This window comes from Perognathus longimembris, chromosome 4 (assembly GCF_023159225.1).
Source record: "Perognathus longimembris pacificus isolate PPM17 chromosome 4, ASM2315922v1, whole genome shotgun sequence".
NCBI lineage: Eukaryota > Metazoa > Chordata > Mammalia > Rodentia > Heteromyidae > Perognathus > Perognathus longimembris.
Genome location: NC_063164.1, coordinates 45,508,096 through 45,522,468, shown reverse-complemented (window position 1 = coordinate 45,522,468; position 14,373 = coordinate 45,508,096). Strand labels below are relative to the sequence as shown.

Genomic DNA, 14,373 nt, shown 5'->3' with positions numbered 1-14,373 from the left:
TGAGCCACTAATGCCCTACTTCTTTCTGATACTTTTGAACAGTACAAAGTTCAGTGACTATTTTCACTTTGCCATTGTCTGTTGGTTGTATTATGTTTTTTTTGTTTGTTTTTTGTTTTGTTTTTGGTTGTGGGGCTTGAACTCAAGGCTTGGGAGCTGTCCTTGAGCCTCTGTGCTCAAGATTAGCACTACCACTTGAGCCACAGAGCCACTTTCAGTCTTTGAGTGGTTAATTGGATATGAGAGTCTCACTGGGACTTTTCTTCCTGAGCTGGCTTCAAATAATGATCCTCGGATTTCAGCTTCCTGAGAAGCTAGCTAGGATCACAGGCGTGAGCCACTGGCACCTGGCTGCATTTTCTTTCAAGCACATGGACATTTTGCTTTATTTATTTTGTTTTTCCTCGTTCTCAAATCCGGTGCATATAAGTGCATACTTTGTATTTTCAATGAAATCTAATTTGGGGGTACTTTGAAAACACAGAGGATGGGGCTTAATCCAGACAGAAGCCTTCCTGGGGAGGGAGGGAATATCTAAATTGAATTCTGAATGACCAGTAATTGAAGATGAAGTGCCAGCACTGGAAGTGAGCCTTAGTGGATAAGCTAAGTAAGCATCTTAAAAAAATCATTTTTGGAGTTTCACAATCTTTTACCTATAAATGACTAGACACAGTCTCTGCAAACCATAACTGCTGAAGCATTGAGTGAACATGATCAGACCCTAGTCAGCACCTTGACATAGAGTCCATCATAAATCATCAGTGATATGAATTCACCTTCTTTATCATGTTTCTTGGTATCTCTGAACAGCATCTCAAATTACTTGCATATTCTTCATACATAATCAAGAGATCTTGTCTTTTGTGCACTATAAAGCAAGACAACCACTAAATAACTGCTGAAGCATATTTCTGCACTATGTAATCTGAGTATACAACAAGTACCAATTTATTTAGGATTATAACAGAAACCCATTTCAATTTCCATTGCTAATCATATAATAGTATCACACTTCATTATAAAAAAGGGAGGAATGAGCCCAGTGCTGGTGGCTCATGTCTATAATCCTAACTACTCAGGAGGCTGAGATATTTGTGAAGCCAGCATGGGCAGGAAAGTCTGCAACACACTTATCTCCAAATAACTACTCAGAAAAAGTTGAAAGTGGTGCTGTGGCTCAAATGGTAGAGTGCTACGCTTGAACAAAAAGCTCTGGGATAGGATAGGTCCAGAGTTCAAGTTTCAGTACCCGCAAAAAAAAATTAATTAATTAATAATAAAAATTTAAAAGGGAGAAACATACTCTCACACTCTGTACATTGTACACACACATATATTATCTAAATATATTGACATGTATATATGAATGTAGATCAATTTAAAGAAAATACAAAGCTATTTCAGAGCACAGTGTTCTGAAACCTAAGCTTTTCAATTTTGTCATTTTCATATAAAAACTAAATTAAGTTAGGCTTCAATACTTACTTTTAATCAAATTGACCCTGGTTGAAAATAAAGTGGTATAATCAAATTCACTTTTGTTTTGAAAGAACAAGTACTACTTTCATAATATATTTTAAAGAATGTCCGAGGGCTGGGGATATAGCCTAGCGGCAAGAGTGCCTGCCTCGGATACACGAGGCCCTAGGTTCGATTCCCCAGCACCACATATACGGAAAACGGCCAGAAGCGGAGCTGTGGCTCAAGTGGCAGAGTGCTAGCCTTGAGCGGGAAGAAGCCAGGGACAGTGCTCAGGCCCTGAGTCCAAGGCCCAGGACTGGCAAAAAAAAAAAAAAAGAATGTCCGACAAGAAATTATAGCTGTTCATTAAATATATTCTGTTTTAAAGATCCTGTTTGTAGAGGTGTATCTTTCTGTCAGAAACTCCTTTCTTTTTTTTACTTAATGATTCTTCATAAAATTGTCTATCATGCTCACAGAAAGGAAGACTTTTGATTGAGCTTTGTTCCTAATGAATGAGGTGGAAGGTGATACAGGTGAAAAGGGCCAAGGATGTGAGGAGTCAGAACATGAGTTTCAAAGTTAGATGACTATAATTCAAGGCTCAGTTCTTCCTTTACTAATTCATCTTTCTTTTTAGACAACAGTAGCAATAACCATGGCCTCTCAAAGTGTTCTGGGATCTGAGTCCTCTGAAGGAAATAAATCATCACAACTATATGACAATCTATTGAGATGAACAATAGGGATGTACTCATACTTTCCTAGGAACTATGCATAATGGCTTTCCTAAAATTTCCCCAGGAAACCTACTCAGTGAATTTGGTGTTAGAATGAAAACATCTATATGGAAATGAAGTAATTTATACTGTAAATCAAAGTGAAAAAAAATCGTAAGTAACCCAAAAAAGAAATGCATTTTTTTCCTTTTCTTCTTCCTTTTTAGGATAGACTCTTGCTACCTAGCCAAGGCTGGCTTGTAACCTACTATGTCGGCCAGGCTGGGCTCAAACTCAACATCCTAACTGCCTTTGCTGTGATTATAAGCATGTACTATGATACTTGGCTAAATTAATTTCTTTGCACAATAACAGTCCCACTAGTGTTGACTTTATTTAATATACTACCAGAAGGGCTTTGACTAATTATGTAACATTTTATAGTATTTTTCACATTAATAACCAAGTATTATTTGAAAACAAAAAATAATTTCCTTTTAAGTAGAAACTTGAATTTTAATTAATTATTATCCTTTGGGTTTCATTAAATGCAGTATATAATGAGATCAATTGTTTTTCACAATAAACAAACAAACAAAAAGCATTTAAGCACATTTGTAACATTAGTAAACTAGCCTGAAACTTCATCTTTAAAAATCTTCATGAAAGTATTCCCTATGTTTTTGTTTTGTTTTATGCCAGTTCTGCCAGAGCTTTTGCTCAAGGCTAGTGCTCTATCTCTTGAGCCACAATTCTACTTCTGACATTTTTTGGTTTTCTAGTGATTAACTGGGGATGAGAGTCTCATGGAATTTCCTGCCCGAGCTGACTTTGAACTGTGAACCTCAGATCTCAGCCTTCTGAGTAGCTAAGATTAAAGACAAAAGCCACCAGCTTCTAGCTTCCTATGTTTTGTAAAGTCCTTATAAACAAAGAAGCATATGTAAGACATTTTGATAACTGTAAGCAGTGCCATGGTATATGTAGCACTATCATGTGGGTATATATATATATATATATATATTATATTTAGGAGCTAACAGAATGGATGACAGCTGCTGAGAGTATTTTTCTCTATTGAAGGGAATGAGAGTGTATTCACAAGCAAAGAATATATTGCTGGGCACAAGAGCAGAAAATCTGTCCATGAGACCTATCTCCAATTATCCACCCAAAAGTCAGAAGTGGATCTGTGGCTCAAGTGGTAGACTGCTAACCAAAGCACAAAAGCTCAGGGACAGCATCCAGCCCCTGAGTTCAAGCCCCAGGACAAGCACAAAATAACTAAATGAGTGAATAAATGCTAATGTTTTATTTCAATCTCTGAAATGATTATTCATGTGTTTCTTGCATTTAAAAGAAGAAAAAAGAGAGGTGAAGAAAGGGGTTGCCACTCATGCCCCCTCCTCAGCTTTCACATTGCTTCCTGACAGCATACGGAGTGCTGTGGGGTACATATATGCTGCCATCCAAATACATACTACTCCAAATACAAATTCCCAGTAAATATTCTAGGAAGTACAGAAAATTCAGTTACATTTGAAATGCATCAAAATGCTTTGCTAGAACACATGCTGGAGTTCAAGCTCTCCAAAATGGTCCATATGGTGCTTTGGGAGGGTATCTCCTGCATCTAATGGTGTCATGTGACCAAGGTAGGTATGATTTCTCTTACTAAGCAGTTCTGCTGGACTACATGTGATGTTCACCTCTCCAAGTTTTTTACAAAACAAGCCACAACAAAAATACAACCAAAAACCTGACTTGGTGCCAAAAACTCCAAAGAAAACAGCATTCAACTGCTTACTCACCAAGTCAAAACCAATACTGTTTTAAAAGTTGGCCAATCTTCTAGCCGCTGATTACCTTACATCACACTAAGCTCTGACAGAAGGCCTGTCTGCAGATTGTATTTAAAACCCTTGGGGAAAAATCTGTTTTTCTTTTTTCTGTTTTCACTTCCCAAAGAAGGTAAGTTTGCAAAGGAAAACATTTGGCAGTACTTCAGATGCATGCTGTCTAGTGAGGTTGATAATACAATCCTTTCTTTTTGATTATGACAGCACTTACAATGTTGTCTCATTCATGGGGACCATCATGCCTCAAACTGACTGCAGGTATCAATGGAACAGACATAATTCATTCAATCTCCTAAGCTCTTTAATCAGCCACCTGTAAGTTTAGAACTTGCAAATAAATTTATTTTATGTTGAATTTTATTATTGAAAGATGTCATGCCTTTCTTGACACATCTGCAAAATCTATTTCATCCAAATGGAAGGTCAGTTGCACTGAATGAAGAATATTAATAATTATGAGTAACTCATTGACTTTTATAGTAAAAGTTTGAAAGAGAATGTGTATCAGGCCGATAAATAACATAATGGACTTAAAATGAGTATTTTCCTATTTGCTAAGAGTTAGAGTCATGTAATCCACAAGTACTCCAAATACAAATTCTGCTCTAGTAAAAGTCATACCTTATCTAAAATATCTCCCAAATAAAAAGTTGCTCAGGGAGATAAAGCCTACAACATTTTTTTTTCTTTCTTTCTAATACTGGGGGCAAAAATCAATGTGATTTGATATCTCTAAATTATGTTCTTAAGCATGTATAACAGCATCTCAGAAATAATAGAGGTTCTAAAGCCATGGAAAAGTCTATCAAAATTGCACAATACAACAGGTAAAATGTTATCTGTAAAACAAACATGTTATTGTTTAGACTAACTCCTATGTGTGAAGCACCATATTCCGCCGCACAGCTGAGCAACATAACCAATATGTGGTCTTAAATTACCTCTGTTGCTTATTTCCAAATGCAGTGAAAGAAAGTGAGGGGGTATAAAGAAAATAGAAATATATTTACTCACTGTGTTAAAATTTGGGAAGAGTCCAACAGCAGAACTACTGTCCACTGGGAAAGACATAAATGGTTTGATATCCAGCGAAGGCTGCATCATCAGAGTAGGTGTGCGCACGAGAGCAGGAAGGGTAGAAGTATGGCATGTGCTGCCTGCCAAGAACAAAAAAAAAAATGACTTCAATCTCTTGCTCACATCCTTCTCCTTCCCAAATCTACAGTGTGAAAACAAGACCACTGAGCTGCAACCCGCAAGCAAGTTAGTTACACTGAATGTTAGCAATCGCAGAAGCAAAGGAGTTGTAAATACAGTTCAAAGGATTGTGAATAGTAAATATGGCTAGGAGGAATCTCTCTAAGACAGTGATGGAGATCCTCTCCCTGGAGAAGAGCCCAAAGGCTGTTCAGCCTCAATCAAAACAGATTCTACTGGCAAGAGGGGGAGAATGTGAACATCCTGGTACCCGTCTTTGCTTCTGTCTAGTCAAAAATGAAAGAGAAGTTTCCTGAAGCAGATGCTTTTTACTCTTCAGTAATTGGCTAGTAGGCATGCTTAATGCAAATCAGAGATAATTACAGGGTGTTTATAAAAAAAAAGAAAACTTGGATATTTATAGTTTCTGTCCACCCCAAAGAAAAGTTATGACTCAAGTTTGTTGTTGTTTTTTTAGTGAATAGAATGTTGCCCTTACTTGAAGGGAAATATGCAGTCTAGACATTGGACAGAGAAGTAAAAGGGATGATTATGGGCTGGCTACATGTATTAGAGGGCAGGAAATACTTGGAACACACATTCATAGTTTTTTATTTCTAATGAATTCTCAATCACTTAGCAATATGGTAAGTGAATAGGACATCTTCAGATATTTGGTTGAACACATGAATAGGTAATACAAAAATACTGTTCAGCAGTTAAAAAAAAAATTCTCTAGTCTGTAGCTTCCAGGTAGTGCAGGAACACCTGATGATATAGAGGACTCTCTGAGAGATAGGCTCTGGTGCTTTTTTTTTTCTTTAAACATATAACAGCTTTGTTGAGATATAATTTACATCTCGGACAATTTGTCCACATAAATTGTATGTAACCAACATTTTTTAGTTTATTCTGAGTCGTACAATCATCACCAAAATCCACTTTAGAATATTTTTATGGCTTCTAATGATACCTTCTACTTATTAGCTGTTAAACCTCATTTCCTTCTAACATCCTAGCTCCTGCCAAACACTAATGTTCTGTTTGTCTCAATCAATTGATCTATTCTGGCCGTTTCATTCAAATGAACACTACATGGGGTCTTTTGTGACTGCTTTTTATGGTTTCACATTTTCAAAGTTTTAGCACCATCAGAATTCTATGCCTTTTCAAGTCTGAATACTATTTTACAGTAAGAATGGCCAACATTTTGCATATTCATTTATCAGTCCATGGGCTTTTAGATTCTTTACATTCTTTTGGCTACAGGGAATAATGCTGCTATGGACATTCCATTACACGTTTTAGTGTGGATATGTTTTCAGTTCTCTGAGATATATACCTAGGAGTGGAATTATGGCACTTGTTAGGCCATGTGATTACCATATGATCCATGTTCTGAGGAACTTCCAGGGTGTTTTCTTAGAAGGGCTGAACCCCTTCCCACCGGCATTGTATGAGTTTCTCCTGTCCTGCCTCTATGAGATCACACAATAATTATATGCCTAAACTCCTCTACAGGTTTCAAGGAAAAACAAGAAAATGCTCCAATTATCAAAATTTCCAGCAACCTAGTACAGAGTCCCAGAGTCATTAACATTTCTATTTTGATAATACTTGTTGTGGTAATGAACTTCCTTAATAAACCCTGCATTATATTTTAAATAATTCCAAGACATCATTGGCAATAGTGTTTAATGGACTGTCATACCTCATTTACATTAATTCTAAAAAATAGCAAGCAAAAAGGGTGCCTGCAGCACTTGCTGCAATTGCCGTTCTTTAGGTTAAATCCATCCATTAAGAAATATAGAGTAAGAGAAATCATACAAAAAGAAAGTCATCCAAAACTAGAGATGGAAACCAAATGTTTTCTGATACTAAGTAGACACTGTCTCATACGTACATAACTAACCTGCTCTTAATTTCACACTACTCTTCTAATTAGGAAATGTGACATCCATTTCAAAATTCTGTGCTGGCAGATCCAAGAGGATGTCTTTTATCAACACACTGAAGAATGCAACATATTAAAATAATTTAAAAGCTTTGCTTTAAAATCTTAGCTAAATTAAGAATTAAGGATACTTCTTATTGTAGATCAATAGTTTATTTTTTACAATTTATCACTGTTATAAGGATCAAAACTCTAAAATACAAAAAGGAAGTATATGGAATCAATCTATTTAAGCTGGCAGATGTACAAATTTATAATTGGGTATCCATTGCAGTTCTCCTGGAGGGAAACAAAGTTCCTTCTCTAAGCCCACAATGGTGGTTCTGATAATACTATGTAATACATGGCCCCTAAGGGCCCAGTGAGATTCATTTAGTACTAACAACCTCAAATCAAAAAAAAAAAAATGCAACAGGGAACTTGACAAACAGATTGCTCCATCAACAAAGGTCAGAATGCACAATGATCTCCCTTACACAATCAAATCTCTATGCTAATAAAGACAGGCTACAGAACTACTTAGTTACCACCAGGAATTATCATAAAAAACTTAGCAGCTGTTTACCATTCATTAGCATTTTAATGACAGACAATTTGGGATGTTAACCACAGATTGCTTTAAAGTACTGGGGGATCTTCTAAATAAAAACTAGGCTTTTATCAATTCCTTCACCTTAGTCTTGTTTTCACTTTTAAAACCTGCTTTAAAATACTGCTTCACCAAGAGTGAAGGCTTCAAAGGAAGACTGCAAATGGAAATAACTGGGAACAAAGTGTATTTTTTTTTCTTTCCACACAGGTTATTTCCTGATTGGATTCTCTGTCACCTTATTCCAGATTTCACTGCTGGCATTGCTGCTGGAAGCTTTTCTCCTCCCCTCTGGTGTCCAAAAATTAGATGGAGTTACAAACAGAGATTTGGCCAAAAGGCATTACACACTGCAAGAAAATGCTTAATTTCTCTCAAAGTCAATGATTTGCTGAGAGAAAAAGGTCGAAAATATAATAAGCCAGCATTTCAATGCAAAATTTCAACCTTTACATTGCTGTTCTTATGGGAGAAGACTAACCTTGACTTTTATGTAACTTGTACATTGCTCTGTTTCAAGGCACACAATAAAGTCTGGTATGTATTACAATATATTACCCTATTCTGTTATAAGGCTTTTTATTTTTATACTTTTAGCAGTACTGGGGTTTAGAATCAGGGCCTCATGCTTGCTTAGGCAAGGGCCTCTACCTCTGAGCCACAACTCAAGTCCTTATTTTGCACTTGTTTAATTTTGAGGTAGGGTCTCATTTTTTGCTTGGATCATGATCCTCTTATGCTTCACACAGTTGCTAGGATGACAGGCATACCCCAACATGCCCGGCTGATGCAGTGTTTCAATTATGCCTCCACTGGCCAGAAACCTTGACTCTTCTGATCTCAGCATCCAATGCAGCTGAGATGATAGTCATGTACCACTGCACTCAGCTGCTAATATTAAAAATCTTTCACAGCAGTCTTGTGAAAACTGGCCTCAAATTGTGCTCCAATCATTCTCAGTCTCCCAAGTAGCTACAATTAAGGACACAAACCACCTCACTCAGCAATAAGCCTTTAGATCTCACTTAATGTATCACTGTTTATCCAATTCCCTTTGCTAAAATTAAGTGTACTCATGAACTCCGTACACATTTAAACACACAGAAGCACACATAATCCATAGATGTTACCACCCTCATCGTGGAAATTTTGCATATCCATAAGAATGTAATTAACCCTCTCCCACAAATTAACCCTTCCCTATAATCCAATCTTACTTCATTCCCTTCCTCCTTTCCCTCCCTTCCATCCTTCCCTCTTGTTAGGTTTTTAAAGTAGGTAGCCGGTAAAGGAGAACACCACACGGTATTCAGGCAGGAGAGAAAGTTTTTTACCAAACTGCTGGCCTGTGGTCGAGATGAAGCAAGGGAGAGAAAGGAGAAAAAGAGGTAACCTCCACCCAGGCCTGCCTTATCTAGGGCAGGGGCAGGAGTGGCCACGTGGATCAGGTTGTGACCTCAGGGAAGGGGGAGGTAACTGCCTCTAGGTCTGCTGGTTACCCTGGTAACTGGGTGGCGACTTAATTAGGTGGGGACATCTGCTTGGAGCCCTCCAGGACAGACCTTACTGCTCCCTCTCTCCCTCCCGGCCTTTCTGCCTGTCTGGCTTCCTTTCTTTCCTTCTTTCTTTCTATTTGGCAGGACATATTTTGAAGTTGGGAGAAAGAGAAAAAGAGAGAAAAGTATTTCCTGCTCCCCATGAAGGAAATCAAGTTAAAGACTCCATAAATTTCTTCTTGATGTTGGGGCAAAGGAAAGTTTCCTCTCAGCTCTCTGATGGTTCCCCAAAGTGAACTGACAGTAGTTTAACAGGAAAATAAATATATATGTTTAACATGTGTAGGTTGGAGAGCCATACAAAACATGAGACAAAATGAGAAAGTCAAATGGTTAAAGCTTAAATGCACTCTTCATAGAAAATAGAAAAAAAAAGAGTACTTAGTCACATTTGTAGGACTAGTAAATAGTATTTTTAAAGAAATAGATAATCCAGAGGGGCCTGGGACAATGACCATTCTCTCAGCTCTGGGGAAAGAGCAAGTAACTGAAAGTTGAGAAGCTGAACTTCACTGTCAACAAAGATACTGTGCAAATGTCTCCTCAGAAGTCACTTGAAGCTTCCCTCAGAAGAGTACATGAAAAGTCTATCTGGGAGTGGTGTTAACTTTCAGTCTTTTCTCTTTTCCTGGTTTCTAGGAAGGAAATTTAAGACAATTGTTTTGGACAAAATTTCTTTAGGTAGGGAATTTAAATGCATGCCTGTGCTCCAAGGTGAGGTAAGAGAATCAAGGTCAGAGATTAATTCTCAGTCAAGCTCTAAGGTCTTCCAATTTCTTTTCATTCGTAGTGCTCCGTATGTATTTTAGAGCATCAGACTTTGGGCTATGGTTTTCTGAGGTCCAACAAAATGTAAGGTATATCCATCTAACCTAGGAAACCAATAATATGTGAAAGAGTCAGCACTGTGAGCATAACAAAAACTATTATTTCAGCCAACTGCCTCTGTGACAGAATAGGTACCTTATCATGTCAATGGACTATGTCATAATCTATCACAACACAACCTCATTTGAGGTCCTAGTGACACTTGCAGTTATTGCCTTAGTCTTTGATCTTTTTTTTTTTTTTTTTTTTTTTTTTTTTTTTTTTGGCCAGTCCTGGGCCTTGGACTCAGGGCCTGAGCACTGTCCCTGGCTTCTTCCTGCTCAAGGCTAGCACTCAGCCACTTGAGCCACAGCGCCGCTTCTGGCCGTTTTCTGTATATGTGGTGCTGGGGAATCGAACCTAGGGCCTCGTGTATCCGAGGCAGGCATTCTTGCCACTAGGCTATATCCCCAGCCCCCTTAGTCTTTGATCTTTGAAATATGATCGTGAAGGCCATTTTAAGGTTATAATTCCAAAGCTTCCTGGTGTCTCTTCTTTAAGTAGCATAACATAAACCATGAAAACATATTCCTCCCAAAAGAAGAGTACACCAGAGTCAGAAAGCTTGCATGACAATCTTCAATCTGATCTGCAGCCTAATCCTGTAGTAGATTCTTCCTATGCCTTTATTATGTATCTCCCCTTCAGTAAGTACTCAAAAATTAAGGTATCACAAAAATTTATTAGGAAGGATAATGTCAATTATGGAACATCCAATTATTTCTTTAAAGAAATTAAAATGAGTGTCATTTCAATTTTCTATTTTTATTGCTTTCCCAGCTTTGTTGCCCTGATATAGATCTTTGCCTCTTACCAGGGACAATTACAAGTCTAGCATCTCTTGCACATTTTCCCTTCTTCCATCAATCTGCTATGTAATGAAAATATTTCACTAAAGACCATCAAGTGAGAACATCAGGAGAGGATGATGGTGGTGGGTGTGAATATGGTTGAAGTAGATTATACTATGTATGAAAAGAACATAATGAAATCCATTAAATATGTTTAAAAAAGAGGAGAAAGGAAGAAAGGCAGGGAGAAGGACCAGAGAAGATGAGTAAAAAGAGGGAAAGTGAGCAATACAGCTATTATATTCAATTCAATAAATTATATTCAATTCAAATTTTAATTCAATTAAGTTACTACATAAATTGAGGGTAGGAATGAGATGGAGAAAGATGGGGAAGAATGATGGAAGGGGTGAGTTATCACTATACTCCTAACCTCTGAACAAGCACTTAATAATTTTTTTAAAAGGCCTTAGCAGGGGCTGGGGATATAGCCTAGTGGCAAGAGTGCCTGCCTCGGATACGCGAGGCCCTAGGTTCGATTCCCCAGCACCACATATACAGAAAACGGCCAGAAGTGGCGCTGTGGCTCAAGTGGCAGAGTGCTAGCCTTGAGCGGGAAGAAGCCAGGGACAGTGCTCAGGCCCTGAGTCCAAGGCCCAGGACTGGCCAAAAAAAAAAAAAAAAAAAAAGGCCTTAGCAAATTGAAAAAAGAGAGGAGGCATAAGAATGAGTAACAGAAAGGTACATTATACAAAGTACATTATATGTATGGAAATATCACTATGATATCCCTTTGTAAAATTAATTTATACTATTATCAATAAGAAAGGTAAAACAAACAAGTATCCAGGTATAGTGGTGCACACCCGTAGTGTCAGCTATTTGGGAGGTGAAGATAGGAGAGCACTTTTTTTTTTTTTTTTTTTTGGCCAGTCCTGGGCCTTGGACTCAGGGCCTGAGCACTGTCCCTGGCTTCTTCCAGCTCAAGGCTAGCACTCTGCCACTTGAGCCACAGCGCCGCTTCTGGCCGTTTTCTGTATATGTGGTGCTGGGGAATCGAACCTAGGGCCTCGTGTATCCGAGGCAGGCACTCTTGCCACTAGGCTATATCCCCAGCCCTGGGAGAGCACTTTAAAGACAGATATGTTGTTGAAAGAACCTATCTGAAAATCCAAGCAAAATGATTGGGATTGTCGTTCAAGTGACATAGTATTTGTGCATGAGTTCAATCCTCATGATCACAAAAACAAGAAAGGACGGAAGGAAGGAAGGAAGGAAGGAAGGAAGGAAGGAAGGAAGGAAGGAAGGAAGGAAGGAAGAAAGGAAGGAAGGAAGGAAAGAAGGAAGGGAGGGAGAAAGAGAGGCAGGGAGGGAGGGAGGGAGGGAGGGACAGAGGGAGGGAAAGAAAAGAAGTACGAAAAGAAAAGAGAAAACAAGATTCTGTCATCATGGCTAGGTGAGAGAGCATGACCAAGGCTATGGGCTTGATCCTGAGCACTGCAAGGGGTTGGAAGGGGAGAAGGAATAAACAGCTGTGTCTATACTCAAGTACATTTAAAAAATGCTGGCTTCAACATGGCCTAAAATAGTTCTTTTCTGTAAGATGTCTCAGAGATTTTAATATGCTAAAAGACTATGAACACCTAGGCACATGTAATTTCTTCCTTTTTAAAAAAAATATTTTTATTGGCTGGGAATGTGGCTTAGCAGTAGAGTACTTGCCTAGCATGCATGAAGTCCTGGGTTCTATTCCTCAGCATCACATAAACAGAAATAAACAAAAAGCTGGAAGTGGCTCATGTGTCACAGTGCTAGCCTTGAGCAAAAAGAACCCCAGGACAGTGCTCAGGCCCTGAGTTCAAGCCCCAGGACTGGCAAAAAAAAAATTATCTTGAAAAAATTGTCACTCAACAAAGCAGTTTACAAATACAATGTATCTTGATTAACGTCATGCCTTTCAACATTCCTACCCATCTTTCCCAACGCACTCTCCTTCCCTCACTTTTCTTAACTTTGGAGGATATACATTGAAATTTTGACTTCATCACCTCTACTTCTTCTCTTCATTCCTATACCTTCCTCTCCTTGACCCCATCTCACCCCTTTCAGTTACCCATTTCCTGGTGTTAGTTGCCCTATGCTTTTTTCACTTACACTGATTTCTTCCTTATAGCTACATTATTTCAATTAATACATTTATGCACACATACATACCACCCAATGTGTTGACTTAAGTATTTATAAACAAATTCTAGCTTCCACATATGAGAGAAAACATGTAAACTCTGTTCTTCCTTAAATAGTTGGAGTGTAGTTTCAAGGAGTCTCCTCTGTCTCAAGTTTCTGTGACAATTTTGTGGGACTCTCTTCAGGCAATGCTGTTCTCCCTATAATGATAGCACCAGCTCAGGAGTCTACCGAGCTGATAAGCACTGAGCCCAATTTTCTTGTATGAGCTTGGATAAGTAATCTTCTTCTTTTTATCTCTATTTTTTTCTGCCATAACTGAGATCTTCCTATACAAAGTGCTGCACAATGTCCCTGACACACAGTGCGTGTGATATATAAGCTTCAGTTTCTGTGATTACTAGCACTCTTACTCCTCTCACACTATATACCACTTTAGGTATAAGTACTTATCATAAGGCAAGTATTAATACTTATCTTGAAAGGTCAGATTTGGAGTCGTACATTACTGATAAAATGTTCAACAAAATATTGCGCTTTAAGAGAGAAAGAATGCACATTTGTTTAGAAGATCGGTTTATCTATGTTTTCTGAGATGAGGTATCTCATAAGATAAACCTTGAGGAGGATAGTTGTGTTTCTAAGAGGTGGCCCTGAGTAAGCTAAAAATACAGGAAAAATAAAACACACATAAGTCTAAAAACTTAAGTTCTCAAGGTATATTTATGATTTCTGGACTCAAAAGGAAAATAATAAAAAGTTATACTTTTGAGACCTTGGAGTGAGCAGATTTCTTAAGCAGGAAGGCAAGTACTAATCATGAAAGAAAATACTGATAAATACATTCTGTTAAGAATAAGAAATTAGGAACAATATCATTAAAAATGAATGAAAAAGTAATCCACATAGCTGGTAATATTTACATGAATATATGTATATATATACATACACATATAAAGTATACATATATATGATAAATTTAATTCCTTTGTCTATAGAATAAAGAACTCTGACAAATCTATAAGAAAAAGAAAGCAGTAGAAAAATAGACAAAAGACTAAAATGGGCACTTCATAAAGTATATGTAAATATGTAATAAAGATGAAAATTATCTTTAGACAGTAAGGCTATTAAAATCACAACTGTAAGGAGATATTACTACATACCTAAAATATCTAAAATAAATA

General features: G+C 37.6%; 1 protein-coding gene across 6 annotated transcripts in view; it reads right to left on the bottom strand.

Moving 5' to 3' along the window:
• The window catches only part of Znf385b (zinc finger protein 385B), a 387,916-nt gene that overhangs the window by 84,727 nt on the left and 288,816 nt on the right, over positions 1-14,373 (bottom strand). For all 6 annotated transcript variants that reach the window (XM_048345153.1, XM_048345159.1, XM_048345158.1 and 3 more), the window contains one exon: positions 5,057-5,199. In XM_048345153.1, coding sequence (XP_048201110.1) covers positions 5,057-5,199 — 143 coding nt within the window. The remainder of the gene's footprint in view (positions 1-5,056; positions 5,200-14,373) is intronic.